Here is an 18,266-nt window from a genome sequence, read left to right on the forward strand (position 1 = left end):
GGGGAAGGAGGGGCTTCCCCCCCTAAAGTTTCCATGGGGGACGTCCCCCCCCCCCTTACAATAGAAGATAAAGTAAAGCAATTACCTGTGTGTGCCATTATGCAGTTACTGTCTGTTTTTCCTATTCAGTGCACACACAGCGCTCCAATTGATGATTGACCTTTAGCTCACTCACTGTACTAATAGGTATAAGCAATAGACTAATTAGTGGGCTGGAGGGAAAACCCTTCACCCAATAATAGCCATAGAGGCTCACATGTGAATTATAATGTTCATCCTTAACATACTACAATTTGAAGTAAAAATGTCACGGGAAAGCTGTTGTCGAGCTGTTTTTCCGAAGAGAGTCTTCCAAAATTTCATAACAGTCGGACGTGTAATTTTAATGGCAAATTTCGAGCGAGCACCATCGTGTGATCGGTTTGATCAATTTTCGCCATAGAAGCTGTAAAAAAACTTCAATTCTTTCCCTCTATGGTCATCTAAAAATGATTAAAATGCGATTTTGGGAAGATTGTTGTCGAGCCCTCCCAAGTATGGAGTTCTGACTGCCCGATAGGGAGCTAAAAAATGGAAAACCTTTTTCCAAACCGTGTTAAGGGATCTAGAATGAGCGTTTATTGCGTTTCGACAGTATTTTTTGAGGGACATGAGAGCACCTCAGACCTATCGATTGCATTCTGAATACGAAGCATGTCTTTCTGATATCAAATAATTTTCATTTTTGAAAATCACAATATAATACAAATGTTATGACAAATTATAAAAATTTAATATTTTTCAAATTTTTGATATATAACAGTCCTCGAAGTAAATTATATAAATCTAATGATACATTTTTAAAGTGTATGTAGCTGGGAGGAAAAGCCGACGGTCAATTGAAAATTTTGACCTTTCATATTGAAGATATGGATTTTTTTTTCCCAAAAGACCTATTTTTTTTTTTTGGTGTTTTGGGAAAAAATCCATATCTCCAATACGAAAGGTCAACATTTTCAATTGATCGTCGGCTTTTCATCCCACCTACATACACTTTAAGTATAAATCATCAGATTTGTAAAGTTTACTTCGAGTACTGTTAAATATCAAAAATATCAAATGATTTGCCATAAAATGTGTATTAAATTGCGAATTTCAAAAAATCAAAATTATTTCATATCAGAAGGACATTCTTCGTATTCAGAATGCAATTCGATATGTCTGATGTGCTCTAATGTCCCAAAATAAATACTGTCCAAACGTTCATACCCCAGTTTAAGGGGTACTACACCTTTGATAAATTTGTGTCTATTTTTGAATTTTTCTCAAAAACTAATAACACACTGGGAACAAAAGTTACGTATAATATAGGGGCAAGGAATACAATTACTACACTGTAATTTTAATGACCCAAGACAAGCGGTTCGTTATTTATGATAAGAAAAAGGTACCGCTAGGATGTACCTCATTTCCTATCATATATACTGAACCGCTTGTCTTGAGTCACTGAAATTTCAGCGTAGTAATTGGATCCCTTGCCCCAATAATATACATAACTTTTGTTACCAGTGTGTTATTAGTTTTTGAGAAAAATGCAAAAATAACCACAAATTTACCACAGGGGTGTAGTACCCCCTTAAGTCTAAAACGACATGTTTCTCATTTACTTGTGTGATACGATCACAATAAATGTGACATGTTTGACATGAGTTGTAACATCAACATGGCTGGATAACAATATGCAGACTTTTGTTCTCATTTCGGAAACAAAGGCCACGCTCAGTATTGTAAATGCGCGTTTGCTTTGTAATGGTGCATCCAACTGAAATTATAATACCTATTTCATCGCAGCACATTGCGATATCGCACAGGTAAATCAGACACATATGTTTATGGATTTAACCAGGGATATGAGACACATCCCTGATTTAACATAGTTGAGCTGTTTTGAATGAGGTTTATCTTGGTGTAATGGGGTTTAAGTCCTGCAAAGGTCGTGGTGAATTCTGCTGTAGACATGACTGCATAATGCTCCTTTAGCGCGCTCTGGTCTGCCAAATAGGCTACCTAAATTTACTTTCATTTTGGGCAACAATAGTTTGAAATTAAGAATTTTTGCGCCCTTCGCGCACAAATGTCATAGTAAAACCGGCACAAAACCTGTTTGTACCCTTTAACTTTGAATGCTGCCCAGTCACTGCAATTCTGGTTCAAATTGGGGTAAAATTACTACAATTCCGGCATTATTCGTATTTTAACTAATGAAATCGCGAGCTGAACGACAGGTGGGACACTTATTTTGTAATTGTACAAAATGTAGGCCTGCAAGTAGTCTATGAAATGAATATCGCAATTTTTCAATCTCTCCATTTTATACATCGTCACCTGGTACGATAAAAGTCATTTTTTTGTATTTTGAGAACAAGTACGAAAAATGGTTCAAGCATGCATTTAACATTTTATTAACCAATCTTTGCACAACAACAAATGATTAAATGAGACAAATTAAAAGAAATAATCAGGAATGAAAAGGGTGATTACGTAACTATCTTCTCAAAATTAGCACACAAAAAATGACTTAGGCAATTATCATAGCAGGGTGCCGATATGCAAATACACATGGCGCTCCAAAAATCATCGCTGTATCATTTCGAATCGAACGTTTGTAATATATAGAGGTAAATAAATCAAGGTTATATAGAGCGATGATACCATCATAAATTTAATTTTATTAATGCGGTTTACAACTTTCAGTGTATAACAAAATAGGCATGTCATGAAATCATCCAGCGACACACATGTTGTATATGTAAGTTATACTGGGACAGTACTTAGCAGTGGCGTAGCGTCATCGGGGCACGGGGGTTGGGCCCACCCCCCCCCCATCGATTGCTAAATTTAAAAATCCCATAGAAAAATTGCCAAAACTTGTGCCCCCCCATCAGACACGCCCCCCCAATCGGATGACCCACGCTACGCCATTGGGACTTAGCGTTTGACATGTTTGACATTTTTGCTGTTTTAAAATTGACCTTTTGTTAGTATGACACACTTGTACCATTTGTCAGTTAGAATAGAATTGTCTAGCTTTTATCTATATTGACATATTAAGGCAAGTCGGAGCGCTTAGATATAATTTTTCCACTTTTGGTTGTTTCTGCAGAGTACGGTGATCTTCTGAAAGGAGCTGGGCTAGACAAAGAAGATCTCCTTACAGTTTACAAAGGTTATGTCCGCCCATGTCTAGAGTAGCCTATGCTGCACCACTCTGGAGTGCTGGCCTCACTCAGCAGCAGGTGAGCCGCCTTGAGAAGATTCAGAAGCGTGCATCCTTTCCTCAGATTATACAACCTACCCCGATGCAATGGAAGTCCTCAACCTTCAGTCTCTTGTAGACCGCAGAATTCATATCTACAAGGAATTTGCCATCAAAGCTAGCAGCTCTGAGATATTCTCAAGGTGGTTCCCCTGCTCTGAGTTTAGGTCAAATATGCAACTCCGGAAACGAGCACAATTCAAACCATACCGGTTCAAAACTGACCGATTTAAGAACAGCCCACTGCCCTATCTTACTAGTCTTTTAAATGAGCTTCCCTCCTATACTTCTTAAATCACACCATTTTTGTGCTAGCTGCTTGCATGATTTTCATCAGTGTCCTTTTTAACTTTTAATAGGCATATCACCCCAAAAATAAGTGCAGCAGAAACACGTTATTTAATGTTTCTACATGAATGAGTTTTATTAAAGAATCAAAAATCAAAAAACGGAATTGAAATCGGTCAATGCATTGTGATGTAGTGTCAATTTTAAGATGCTCGTAAATGGAATTAAAACCTGCCACAAATGGCTATAATGACAAAATTGGCACATTTCGAGATTTTGAAGGTTTATTTGGACCCTTGCTTGAAAAAGCAGCGTTAATTTAAGTATCACAGGTTAAATGCCTATCTTTCCGTACTTCGTTAAAGAAAACAAAATTTAAAAATCTATCATTGAATAATTATAATAAATTAACCAAAAATACTATTTTAGCTATTTCAGCCAATCTGCAGACAAATTAAAGGTGAAAAAATGACTAAGTTCAGCTAATTAATATGCAAAATTGATGCCAATAGAAAACCGTACATGATATCAGGGTGCGGTTTTTTGCACACATATGTATACAAAGTTATTTCAATTGATAACAAAAAATACACAAAAAGTAATTAATTATGCAAATTAGCTAATTACAGCTAATTATGTATTCATGCTATTATTATGTAAATTAGGCATGTGTAGTTTTGGGTTTTTTCAATATTTAATGAAAGTCTATCCATTCACCATAAATTTGTCAAGTATGAACCTGTTATGATGTTGCATAAAGAAACTCCAGTTAATTACTTAAATATAATACAAAAAAATACAAATTTTGACATTTTGACGATGTCTGGAATAGAATTTTCATTTTTTTCTGTAAACATGGTATGTGTCACCATTGCTCAAAGCTAAATCCGAAAAGTAAAAATAAAAATTCATTTGTAATGAGACTTTAAATTAACATTTTGTTATCTGGATTAACACGGGTAGACAAATGGTAAAAAGAACAGCCATTCTACTGTATCGCGTATACAAAAATAGTATGGCCTTGGACACACACAATGGCTTAGAGCTATTGTGGTTTGGAAAATTACTCCCTACAAATTTCTTTGATAATGTTTTGTTTTTAATTAGTTTTACTCAAGGCAAGGGAAGTGCTTCATTCGTTGTCGACGGAAATAATTTACATGCTAAGAAAGATTAATATTTCAGCTAAATGGTGGTAGGTCCTTTATTTCAATAGGCCTATATTTACTGATTTATGAGCGATCTTCAAAAATCCATAAAAACAGGCAGTAGCTCTTAAATAAAACAATATTTAATTTTTGCGGACCCGACGGTAGCCTCGGAAAGTCTTCACACACCATATATTAATAAAAATTCCTTATGAATGTGGCGCCCAATGTGAACTTGGACGTGATATGGTGAATTCCATGGTGTGTAGATTTGGTATTATAATGATTTTTCTAGGGAAGTGTAAGAGTAGAAGATGATCAAATGCAAGAGAAATGTGTTTGATTGGAGGTGTTCTGACAATCCAAATATAAACTTAGTCCACCTCAAATGACCTGTAACAATTTGTGATTCGATGGGGAGGGTGGAGCATTATTAGCACATTGGGGGGGATAGAGATATGAAAAACATTTCTTGAACTTGAAGTAGGCATATTATAATTAATAGTGAATCCAGCACCTTCTGACAACATTAACAGCGGCGTAGATTTCTTTTGATATGGGGATAGGTAGGGTCCGTTTCAATTTCTTGAAATAGGCCTACAGTGAATCCTGCACCGTTTGGCGACAGAATAGTTTATGGCCATAATGAAGATGGTATTTTATATGATGCAAAAGTGGAAGAAATTCGCACGAAGACCGCAAAAATGGGCACTTTTTAGTTTGGCCAAATATGAGGTTGATATTGTCAGAAACCCACATATAGGCCTACTACAGGTGTCAACTTTCTTGGGGGTGATTGTATGGACCATTGCCCTTATCAAAATAGGGGGGGGGGGTATCTTGAAACCCAATGTTGCTATTATAGGCCTACTTGATGAAACAGAAACAAATTTAAAAGAAAGAAAGAAACCCACTTTACATGCGTGAACAAAAATGGCCACTTTTTAGTTTGGCCAAATATGAGGTTAACTTTGTCAGAAACCCACATGTATACAGGTGTCAACTGTTGCTATAGGCCTACTTGATGATGAAACAGAAACAAAATTAAAAGAAAGAACAAAACCCACATAATGCATCAATATGGAGGTGATTGTAGGCCTATAGACCATGTCCCGTATCAAAATATTGGGGGAATTTATTCCCCACTCCGGGATGGATTTATGCCTAAGTAAAAAAAGAAGAAAGTAGGAAAGAAAGAAAGAAAGAAAAAGCGAAGGAAACAAAAGGGAAAGCAAGAAAGAGAAAGGGAGAGAGAAACGAAAAGAAAGAAAGGGAAAGACAAAGAAAAAATAGACAGAAAGAAAGAAAGCTAGAGGGACAGACAGACAGAAAGAAAGAAAGAAAGCGAACAAGCAAGAAAATGAAATAGAGAGAAATGGAACGAAATAACTGGAAAGCAATAAATGGAAATAGATAGAGAGAGAAACTGAAAGAAAAAAGGAAAAAAAAAAAAAAAATAAGTCAAAAGGGTGTTTGGTACAAAAATTACGCAAAAGATATATGCTAAAGGAAATCGTTTCCAAATGGAGGCAACAAAATATGGTACCACATCACTGACCGCGTACTAATTGAGCTGTTGAATCGATACCAATTGCCATGATTACCATTTCCATCGTTTATGCTAACTGCTACCGTTTACTAACCGCTCCTGTTTACTCATCTAGCGGGGGCCCGCGCGAAGCGCGGGTACCCGCTAGTATCCATAACAATTTAACTCTTACAACTTCCTGTCAACTCTCTGATTTAAAACTCTAAATTTCTGTCTGTTTGCCTTTTTTGTCTTGTGCCATTTAGTACACTACATTTTGTTACAATTATTACGATAAGGAAACATTGCTGAGTAGATAACAGGATTTAGTTATACTTAATCCAATCATGAAGGTAGTAGCTAGTACTACCTCCATGATTTTGGTCTTGGCCTTGGTCTTCAGTGTTAAAATACAACAATGTAGAACATGTATAATTAATATGCCGTGTTGCTTGCATACAGTTTGCCGCCCAATTGTGCCACCATATTGCAACTTTGGCAATAACCGCTATATAGATTCTATGGTAATTAGCAAACAAAAGCCATCAGTTTAAGGCCTCGTTAATTGATCTTATCACTATGGACCACAATCCCAATGGCATAGTCCAATAACCTCAATTACATAATCATAGTGCAAAATTTGACCTCAAGTTGCATAGTATGAGTTTGTGTACAAAGGATGAATGTACAAATGTATTAGGGTTTAAGAACTGTTCCCATGATAGATGAGCATGTTGTGGATCCTAGTGTATGGTCAAATGTCACCGTCTATCGGGTTCTAAGGCACACGGTAAACTGGTTGAACGCTTACAAAGGTCAGGATTTATTTGGTGTTTTATAAATCCTAATTTTGTATTTTAAACAAAGAATATACGCTCACCATTTTATCCCGTGCATATCAGAAAACAATAATAAAATGAAATCCAAGCAAATTGTGGTTTTATTTCTGAGCTGGGCATAATTTTAGCAAAACAATTGCGAAGTCAATCTAGCAAGACTGAAATTAGAAGCAATTCACAAAGTCATGCATATATATTGTGGCGCCTCCGTAGAGGGCGCCACAAAAATTCAAAAATTTTGGATAAATGAAGCATTATGAGGAAATTCATTTTTTGACATGATGTTTTCTAAAATTGGTCAACTTTGAAGCGCGCGCTTTTCAATTCACTGTTATGCTTGCATGCACAGTGTGGCAGAATTATTGTGCAGCCACTGTGACATACCTACTTTTAATAAAGTGTCTTTCAGCTTGTATGCTCAATAAAATTAATTCACCAATAATCAATGTGCAATTATATTCAGTTAATTTTAAAATGTTTTTGTGCAATACATGTAAGTGAGCTTCCCTACCAGTGCACTACTATTTTTTTTTTCAACTTTATAAATTTGATTTAAATTGTGTTTTTATAATCTTGTTTTCTTTGAACATGTTTTGATGTAGTAATATATTATTTTGAAATTGTACATAGATAATATATATTAGTTAATGTGTAAATGTTGATATTTGTAAATTGTGTCACAATTCAGTTTTTTTACTGCTATGACATTTGTAATAAAATATACCTGAAAATTCAGGAAATGAGTCCAGGTCACGTTATTTCCATATGTATTCCCGGGTATGTATTGCAATTATTGATTTATGACAAACAGGTCAAAACGAAGGTTTTCGCTAACATAAATCCCCCTTCCCAGTGAAAATCTGGCACGGGGGGGGGTAAATCCCATTTGAGCCTTGGGATCTCACGTATTTAATGCTGGTTTCATACTACCCTGCCGCTTGCCGCTGAGCGGCGTGGCGCACGCGCATTGCAGACAAACGGACACAATAAAGGCTTGTCATTGGTTGAAACGCTCTGCCGCTTGCCGCAGCGGCAAGCGGCAGGAAAGTATGACGGGCGCTTTACCCATACCTTTCCCTGATGAGTATAACTTGGAGTGTGGGGTTTATTGTTCTCAAAATTTGAGCACAAACACCAGACACCGTTTTTAGGGCTTTCACGTTGGGCTATCCTTGGCATGTTGTTGTTGTGTGATGTATTTTATTGCATTTTTTACGTATATTCTGTTCTATCAATCTACTGACTCGCCTTAACCATTATGCAAACAGCTGTTTATGATTCTGACTTAGTTTCTCTTACCAATTCTGTTTATATTTCAATATAGGAATACTCATATAGCTTCACAAATAGTTTTATGATCAGTTTATTAGATTTTTATTGTCGGCGAAACCTGAACAACAAGTCTATGATTGAAATCCAGAATTTAACGGCACATACCCCAGCAAACACAATAGCCCCGGTTTATATATATATTGTTTTTGCTTCTTGATTTTTTTTTTCTCTCATTTTTCCTCTTTTGCTTCAATTTATTTTTATTCTGATCTCTGTAAGTGTTGCCCACCTAATAGTACCTCTGATCTAAAGTATATCCAATCGCCAGTGGTCCTGCTTGTCTTGATTTTGAAGGGATGTGACTACAATAATAGAGAACCTTGCTGATCCCAATGTTCATCACTTAACTGCTCTCAACTACAAGAAGTTCTCAATCTATTACAGGCTCCGTGAGGTAAGTAGATTGAGAACTTCTTGTAGTTGAGAGCAGTTTAAGTGATGAAAACCAATTTTCATTGTCTAAATCAATATATTATTGAAAAATAACACTTTGATGTTTTGCAAACGAATTATATACTTTGAAAACTTGCTTGATTTATTATTGTTAAGATAAATTATGTGCGTTTTACAAAAGTGTTGCTGTTTCAGCCCTCTTTGCAACACAACTCAAGAACCACAGGACCTACAAAAATATATCTGTGATATTTGAATTCTTCTACACGCTCGCTATGAATTGATCAAAGCAATTTTTGCCAAAGCTCACTACCATTCGCAACATGCTGTGAACTACCAAATCGCAACAGTTTAAAATAGTTGCTAACCTTAAATTTTGCTTTTGGGCTTCTGAAGCTTGAATTTGATTCCATCACTAAGATACCTCTCAAATTTAGACAACACCTGAATAAGTTTAAGCTAAATGACCATCGATCAAAGTAAATGATTCCATTTTACTCAGTGTAGGATACATTTTTTAATGATCCATTGTCGATGCAATACAGCTGCCCTGCCAATTAGGCAATGTTGCACTCAAACCGCGATACATCTATACTAATCAAAATAATGAGCGTTGTGCGTCAGTGTGTCTGTCTGTACGGCTATGCGTTTTGCCGCGCTTCGACGCACCAATGCGATATTCTATGGTACCGGGGATTAGCATCATTGTTTGTCTGGGGGCATACCATGTTAAAGGGGTGGTTTTAAGGTTATCCAAGGTCAAAGGTCAAAATTTTCAAACTTTGTCCGATCGGACACAAACTTGGTAGATGGAATCCTTTATATGAGAGGAACGTGTAGCCAATACAATCGAGGTCATCCGAGGTCAAAGGTCATCATTGAGCCAATTTTAAACTTGGCCCGATTGACCGACCAATTGGCTTAAACTTGGTGGATGGAATCATTGATATGAAGAATGAAAACAAAACCGAGGTCATCCGAAGTCAAATGTCATCCAGAGGTCAAATTTTAAACTTCGTCCGATTGGGCTTAAACTTGGTCAAAGTAATCCTCTATGCGGGAATGAGGGAAGCACGAACAAAATCACACCGAGGTCAAAGGTCATTAAAGTATTCCCAATTGTGCTCAAACATGGTAAAAAAGAAGCGTGGTAAAAATATTTCAGGGGCGTTATTGAGTTGAAAGACATCTCCTGTTTGTGAATAAATTATATTTCATACTTCATCCCATCCAGAGATGAAGTAGAGATGAAGGGCCTTGTCAATTATAGATCTCACATATTCGATGAGTTTCTAAAACTGGGTTCAAGAAAATTTCCAGATGGAAAATCAACTGGTAATACCAAGACCTAGCCTGAGCTGGACATACATCCAGCGTCGGTTGTCAGTGGTAGGCCTAATCACTCATCAAGTGCTGACAAAGACAACTGTATTTGCTGAAACCTGTGCTGAAACGTACAAGTGCATTTTCTGGATCAGATACAAAGAACTTTTAGTGTAGTCACCAGAGGAGGTTCCCATGCACCGAGTGCTTTTTTTTTCTAACTTACATTTTTGTAATCCTGAAGGTGTCTAGTAAATGAATTTTGATGTTCCCAAAATTAAATATTGTCCCATGGGGTTCATTTGGCGGCCATCTTGGATTCGGACAAAATTCAATTAAATTGACATAACTTTTGAACTAGACATCATAGGAAGACAAATGACCCCATTTTTCGGGATAATGTGGACATGAGCAATCAATTAAAAGGTTTATTTTCATGATTTAAACATGTTGGATACATTAAAATGCAAAATATTATGTCCCATGCAGTTCATTTGGCGGCCATTTTGGATTCTGACAAAATTCAATGAAATTGACATAACTTTTGAACTAGACATCATAGGAAGACAAATGACCCCATTTTTCGGGATAATGTGGACATGAGCAATCAATTAAAAGGGATATTTTCATGATTTAAACATGTTGGATACATTAAAATGCAAAATATTACTAAAAATAGTATCTTCAAGGCATACTCGTCTGTATAATAGGAGCTCTTTTTGGTACATTGAGAAGGATATTTTGATGTTATTGATTTATTTACTATTTTCTCTTCTAGGTGCATGACTTAACTTATTATTAGCTAGAACCGGTGTTAGTGAACTAAAAATCGTAGCATAGTAATAGTGAAGTGGTGGATAATCATGCCAAAACGCAAGGGTGATAAAGGTACCGAGTCAGACTCACTGCAGAAACGTCCACCTGTAAATTGTATTTTACATGTGAGTGGTATTGAGCATCTAGATTATACGCCGCTCAGTAAAGTAAGGGGCTCCGCCACTGACAAGCTGGCTCAGCTACATGACATTTGCGACAAAAGACACATTGAACCTCTTGACTCACCCTATCGCATGGATGATGTCTGTAATCACATTCCGGAATGCCTAGTTGAGATGGATTTCACAAATAAATATAAAATAGTTACCAAAATCACAAAAGTTAAGCTTACGGAAAACTACCCAATATGGTGGTATAGGTGACAAGAAATACAATTTTTTTCAACATTGCTGTAGTATGGTTGTGGTAACCTGTTACCTGTGGCTTAATTAAGTTTCAGTGAAATAATGTCGCAAGTTAAAAATACAAAATATAGCTCAACATTGAAAATAGAAGCATTTTAACCAGTTCCTTTTTTGATAGTTGTGGAGCACCAAGTTCATGAAGTCATAAAAGAAATCAGGAACCACTTATTCCCATTTTACATATATATCAACTTTATTTCCCTAATGTGTTAGCAACACATATTCAAAATTTTAACGAAATCCGTTGATAGTAAGCTTTCCAAAATGAAGTGAATTTAAATCATCAGTGATGTACCACCTTTTGGCTTCTACTTTTAAAAGCATGTAAGCTACGTTGATACCGATGCCACCAATAAAACGAGAAGATTTGCCCCTTCATTTTGCGTACCACTTTGTCCAATTTTTTTTTTGTAATTCTTCACAAAATGCAATAAAATGCAAAAAAAAATCAATGGGTGTAGTACCCTCTTAAAAAGTCTGTCCGAATAGCTTGTCATGATTTACTGTGCTTTTCAGCAGGTTGAAAAGAAGTTCTGTCATATAACCAAGCACTGTCTATACCCTCTTCAATAGCAGCAATTGGTGTCAAGTCTGTGAACGGAAATCGACAGGCAACAACTTGACCTCCAACCTTCAATTCATTTGATAATTTATCTTTGAGTGGTTCCATCTGCAAAACAAAAAGAAAAAACAGGGAGATCTTGTATCTTTAGTGCGAAATAAATCGAAGATATTGAAATGTACTCTTTACTTTTTAGTCTTTATACAAACTTTAATTTTAATAATATCTTATTACATCTTTTAATAGTGTGATATAACTAACTTGTTGATATTGAAATGAAATCTTTATACAAACTCTATATAATAAAAAATTATGATTTGTGCATAAAACGAATTTTCACTATAAATTTGATTATTATTTTGTCGCTTGTTAGTATTACATGTACTTATTGTTTTCTTTGTTAATTATTCTACACCAACATAAAACACATCATAAACGTCAATATCTTCCCAACAATTATAAAACACTAGGCGGTTACCCGTATTTGGCGGTTCTCGGCTGTCGCGATTACCTGGCTGATGGTGACTGTATCCACCAAGTTTTATGCGCATAGGACAGTTTTTACTAATTTGACCTCAATGACCCCTTGTGACCTCGAAATGACCTTCCAAAATTTGGCTCTTAATGTTGACTGTCCCCACCACGTTTCATGCTCATTCAACAGTTTTTAGTAATTTGACCTTGGATGACCCCAAAATGACCGTCCAAAAATTTGACTCTAAAAGTTTCATGCCCATACGACCCACCAAGTTTCATGACCATACAACATTTTTTACTATTTTGACCTCAGATGACCCCTGGGTGACCCCGGATGACCCCAAAATGACCGTCCAAAATTTGACTCTAAATGTTGACTGTACCCACCAAGTTTCATGCCCATATGACAGTTTTACTAATTTGACCTCAGATGACCCCTGGGTGACCTTGACCCACTAACCAATACAAACTTGTTCCGTCTTAAGTCAAGATGCACCTACCCACCAAGTTGCATGCCCATATGACAGTTTTTACTAATTTGACCCCTAGATGACCTCTGGTGACATTGACCCACTAACCAATACAAACTCATTCTGTCCCGGGTCAAGACGCACCCACCCGTCAAGTTTGAGGAACGTGCGACCCCCAGCCCCCGAGAAAAACAGTTTTTACTAATTTGACCCCTGGATGACCTTGGGTGACCTTGACCCACTAACCAATATAAACTCGTTCTTCCTCATACCAAGCTGCACCCACCCACCAAGTTTGAGGAACGTGTGACCCCCGGTCTCCGAGAAAAGAGGCGGACAGACAAACAGACACACAAACACACAAACAGACAGATTCTGGTGAATTATAGTAAGATGCATACACATAAAATTGTCAAAAAGCAGACTAAATAAATAAATGGATAGATGGATAAATTTATTATAATTAAAATTGAGTAAATATCTCATTAAAACTATGTTGTTGTCAATGTATTCTCCCTTACAATTGAGATTTTGGCCAACAGTAAGCTTCGTCACCTGAGAGATGATTTCAGTCTTTAATTACCTACACAACATCTGCTACACCCCAATGTTAAACCCTTAACCCTAAGTCAACCCCTTTAATTTATGTGAGTGGCCCGCTGGGACTGCACTGAAAATTCAGCAACTCAAGGCAAGTAGTTATTGATTTATTGATCAAATATTGGTTTTCCCTCATTTTTGACTGTAACTCCACAACTGTTTTTGTGCTGAAATAAAATTACCACAGTAGTTGTAGTCCTTGCCCCTATAATATACATATCTTACTTGTCACCAATGTGCTATAATTTTTGAGAAAAATGCAAAAATAGGCACAAAATTGGGCAGGGGTGTAGTACCCCCTTAAGTGGCCAAAATTGTTATTTTTGTGTACAGATAAATATCAACTTTTTTTAAAAACATGATCATTTTTGGCCCCATTATTTTAAGATCCATCTTTAAAGCATTATTTAATACCTACCATTTGAGTTACTCCAAATATAACAACTTGGTCATAATTAGATAAATCAGTCTTCCATAAATCTCTCCTGTAGAAAGAAGCCATCTTGTGTAGCCCTCTTCTTCTGGCAGCCATCTTTGAGTACCACACTAGCCATAGGTTGAGTTCATAACCTGTGCTGTGGAAGCCTTGCTTGGCAGCTTCAAAAACCTGCACATGGAAAATCATGCCAAAATGATCTTATATCTATATCTCCAATGGCAAAGTTCAATATTCTCATTTCAACAAGCATAGTTCCGGGGGGGGGGGTCTCAAGTTTGGTTTTGGTAGGGACGTGCCGCTGAGAATTTGAAAGTGGACCCATAAATATACCAATTTTTCAAGAAATTTGGACCCATTGATATACCAAAAGTCAAAATTTTCGTCCGAATTTAACCCAAATTGTCTTAGTTTTTACAAAATTTTCCTAAAATAAAAATGTTATTCAAACAATTTTAAAGGAGTATTTCGTGATCCTGGCCCTGGATCCTAGCGTAAGCATCCTCTTAAATTATGACATTTTTCAGTACATGTAGATATCCACACACACACAAAAAAAAAAGATTATTCCCAAAATTTCAGTTGATTCAGATTTTACGTAAAGCAAGCGAGTTTTGTATGTATGTATGTATGTATATGCATTAGGCCACTTTGTTGAATTGCATTCTGGTAATTCAAATTCGACGATATCTTTGCTAAACAAATTAATCTGCAAGGAATTTTTCGTATATTTACATGCAGCCAGAGGTATAAAAAATACGGGGCATGAATGTGCCCCCCAGTCAGAACTCTTGCCCTCCCCCTGTTGCCCCCACAGTAAAATTATGAAAATTTCACCTTTTTGCTGTAATTTTGCGCAAAAATTGTTACTGGGGATGAGGCTATGGATCACGAAATGCCCCTTTAATATTTATAAATGAACAAATCAATTCAGAACTAGAATTACCAGTCTTCCATCTCCACTTCCCAAGTCTACCAATGATCCTTTTCGGCCTTGTAGTAATTTAAACACATTTTTCACTTGCTGATCAGTTGCAGGCACAAATGGTAAGCAAATTCTTCTAAACGCCGGCGTAACAAATGGCATAGCCACAACGTACACACCACCCACTACGGCAAATACGGCACCCGTTGCTATCAATCCAGGCCGTCTGTACCACGGTGGTTTTTCAGCCTTGCCGGCTTTAGAAGTGTCTGATCTTGATAGACTCATTTCTTCAAACGGTACTGAGACGAATTGTTTCATTCGCTTATCAAGATGTGCATTTTTTAACGAAATATTTGTTTAAGCTTAACGAATGAAATCGTTCACATTTTCGATCATGTAAGTTTCCATGCGATTCCGATGATAATAATAATGATAGGTGTATTCCTTTACCGAGAAGAGCACCGCTGTAAAATTCAGAAAACTCAGCGGTCATCGGACACGACCCAGAACTTCGTAGGTTTTTGTGTGTGTGGGGGGTGTTTGCATGTTTGTTGGCCGAAGGTTGGGATGGTTGGAGTGCATTGCTTGTTTGATGGTTGTTCCGTATACTTCAGGATGTACATGCCAACGCTCGGGAAAACTAATAGGCCTATTATTATAGTCTTATTATTATTATAGGCAAAAAAAACAACATGTTTCACGTCCCCTCCCGCTTCCTTTTTGAGGTTTCTTCAGATAGGCCTATATTTTTATTTTTTGAAATTCAGTTAGGCTTATAATTTTTCAAAATACATCTAGGAAGTATAGAGATGCTATAGGCCTATATAACCTTGCTAATAATGATATACAAGAAACACTTTTGGAAGGTTTTGTGTCCCTGAAGAGATGTATTTCTTTGCCCCAGATCACGTACTACGTTATAGTCATTGGTATTTCAGAATTATGACTTTATGTCGAACTTAGTCTGTTTGACCTACAAGCACATAAAATTTGGCCGATTCCATTTAGGTGCAAGTTGGGGCATGTGTAAACAGTACAAATAGGGTAGCTGCAGGTAATATGGGACAGCAGGTAATATGGGACACCTGTTTTCATTTTAACAAAAAGTAGCTTAGAGACGGTATACGGTAAACACTTTAAGTTGATTTGTTAAGTGTTTAGATACATCAATTGTGCTTCTAGAAATGCAGTTTTGCAAATAAGTCTGTGTATCAAACTCTTGGAAATCAATGCCAAAAAGAGTGAAATTGCCCAAACAATTATGTCGTTTTTTTGGCCTGATATAAAATCAATGACGTCACATTTTATGATTGTGTATCCAAAAACTCTGGTACTGAGGGGGCATTTGTCATTTTTTATGATGGGTTAAGCTTATCAGCAGGTAAAATTCCACTGACAAGTGGCACTTTCCTTTTGTAAATGATTATTTTCTCTGATTTTCAACTGAATGGGTGCAGGTAATATGGGACACATAGGAAATTGTGTGCATTGTCAATGCGAAAAGCAAAACTATTTAGAAAATTGAATTTTCTTGTAGAAATTTGCATTTAACATTCAAAATCATGTAACAAAAATGTTTTTAGAACAAAAGAGTGATTTTCTGAACTTTTTGATTTTCACCATAGAGATAACACAGTGTCCCATATTACCTGCACATGCAGGTAATAAGGTAACATTGCCTGTTTTATTAATCTTAAAGGACAGGTTGTTCATCATAACAATCTCTTGTGGGCATATCTTCTTTAGTTATGCAAATAAGCTAAACGTCCTTAATGGTCCCATATTCCCTGCAGGTAGGCCTAGGCCTACCCTATGCCAAAAAATCAGGTTTGAAAAAAATTAACTAATTTCATATTATAAGATCGTACATTATGGCTTTAATAATTCTCATTTACATTATGATTTGAGTCAACGGATTACAAGAAGAGTTATATTTGTTCTCTAAATAATTCCTATTTTTGAAATTGAAAATTACGGATGCGATTTAAATACTGGTCTAAAACAGTGTATACAACGTCATTACTACTAAATTCAACATTTAAAATGAAATACGTAATAACGTTATTCAATGAACATGATAATAACCTAACTCGATATTTTGACTTTTTCGAGTTATGACTCGAAAATGTCAAAATATCGAGTTAAGTTTGTTATCAATCATAGTGCCAAGATATTTATATGAAGACACGCGCTCCACCTTATACCTTCACGACTATAGGGCTTGAATATAGTTTCAAAAATACTCTTATTATAAGTAAAAATATAATGTCATTTGATGAAGGCCAACACTCACTTGATATTCGAGGAATATTTATATATATTTGACCGAATTATCTATTCATCCGATCGATGTTTGACATACTTCACCAAATATATATCACAAGCATTTAGGTCAATATCAAAAATTAGAATATGTAACTTTAATTGATTTTTTAAACAATATACTCGTCGTATATCACAAAATTTCATTTATAAGTTCCATGCATTTTCCCCTTAAATATTGGCACTTCCTTGGTTTCGCGTAGCTCTGCGCTAAATTGTGTTTTAACATTCTGTCAATTTTATCTCACAAAAGTTACACCGAATAAGACTTTTAATATTTCGCCAAGTCTAGCGTGTATTACTTTGAATGCTACCGTTCTACTTTCCGTGTTCGTTTAACATTGTTTTTAATGTTCAACTAGTTTCTGATTTTATTACATTTTTAAAAATCCTAACTCGAAACTCGAAAATCCAACTCGAAACTCGAAAATTCTAACTCGAAACTCGAAATTTGTAACTCGAAACTCGAAATTTGTAACTCGAAACTCGAAACTCGAATTCGAAACTCGATACTCGAACTCGAAACTCGATAATAGCAACACACTCATAATTAAATAATAATATTAATAGATTTATATTATTATTTGATTGGCATACATACATACATACATACATACATACATACATACATACATACATACATATACATACAATTAGTAATCAACAGAAAAATGTCATAAATCTATAAGCAATTTTTGACAAAAAATCAGCATTTTTTTACATTTTTTTCAGAAAAAATAAAAATCGATATTTGTGAGCAAGGACGTGTGTTTGATTAATTTTGCAAGGTGTCAAATGTCACACAAACAGCAACTTGCCCATATTCAGCGAAGATCAATTTTTTTGATTTTTTTTCCTTCACGGAATGTAATACTGTGACCAAAGTTGCCCCAAAGGCGGGGTAACTTTGGTCAGGTCATTTTTAACCCATAAAAATTTTTAACCCCTTAAATTGTAAATCTAAATAAATAATAATAAACAAAATATAAAACATTTAATATTATTGACTTTTAGCCCATTGTTCTTTCATTCCTTTGATATGTTTGATGTGTATTGTACATTAAATCAATCTTATTTCACACCA

General features: G+C 35.8%; 1 protein-coding gene across 1 annotated transcript; it reads right to left on the minus strand.

Moving 5' to 3' along the window:
- Positions 1-11,253: 11,253 nt before the first annotated feature.
- Positions 11,254-15,286, minus strand: LOC140140010 (ATP synthase subunit C lysine N-methyltransferase-like). The gene is made up of 3 exons (XM_072161819.1): positions 14,879-15,286; positions 13,915-14,103; positions 11,254-12,057 (listed from the first exon to the last, which is right to left on the minus strand). The coding sequence occupies exons 1-3, from the start codon at positions 15,176-15,178 to the stop codon at positions 11,881-11,883; spliced, it is 666 nt and encodes a 221-aa protein (XP_072017920.1). The 5' UTR covers positions 15,179-15,286; the 3' UTR covers positions 11,254-11,880.
- Positions 15,287-18,266: the final 2,980 nt, after the last annotated feature.

Source organism: Amphiura filiformis, chromosome 18 (genome assembly GCF_039555335.1).
Source record: "Amphiura filiformis chromosome 18, Afil_fr2py, whole genome shotgun sequence".
Classification (NCBI taxonomy): domain Eukaryota; kingdom Metazoa; phylum Echinodermata; class Ophiuroidea; order Amphilepidida; family Amphiuridae; genus Amphiura; species Amphiura filiformis.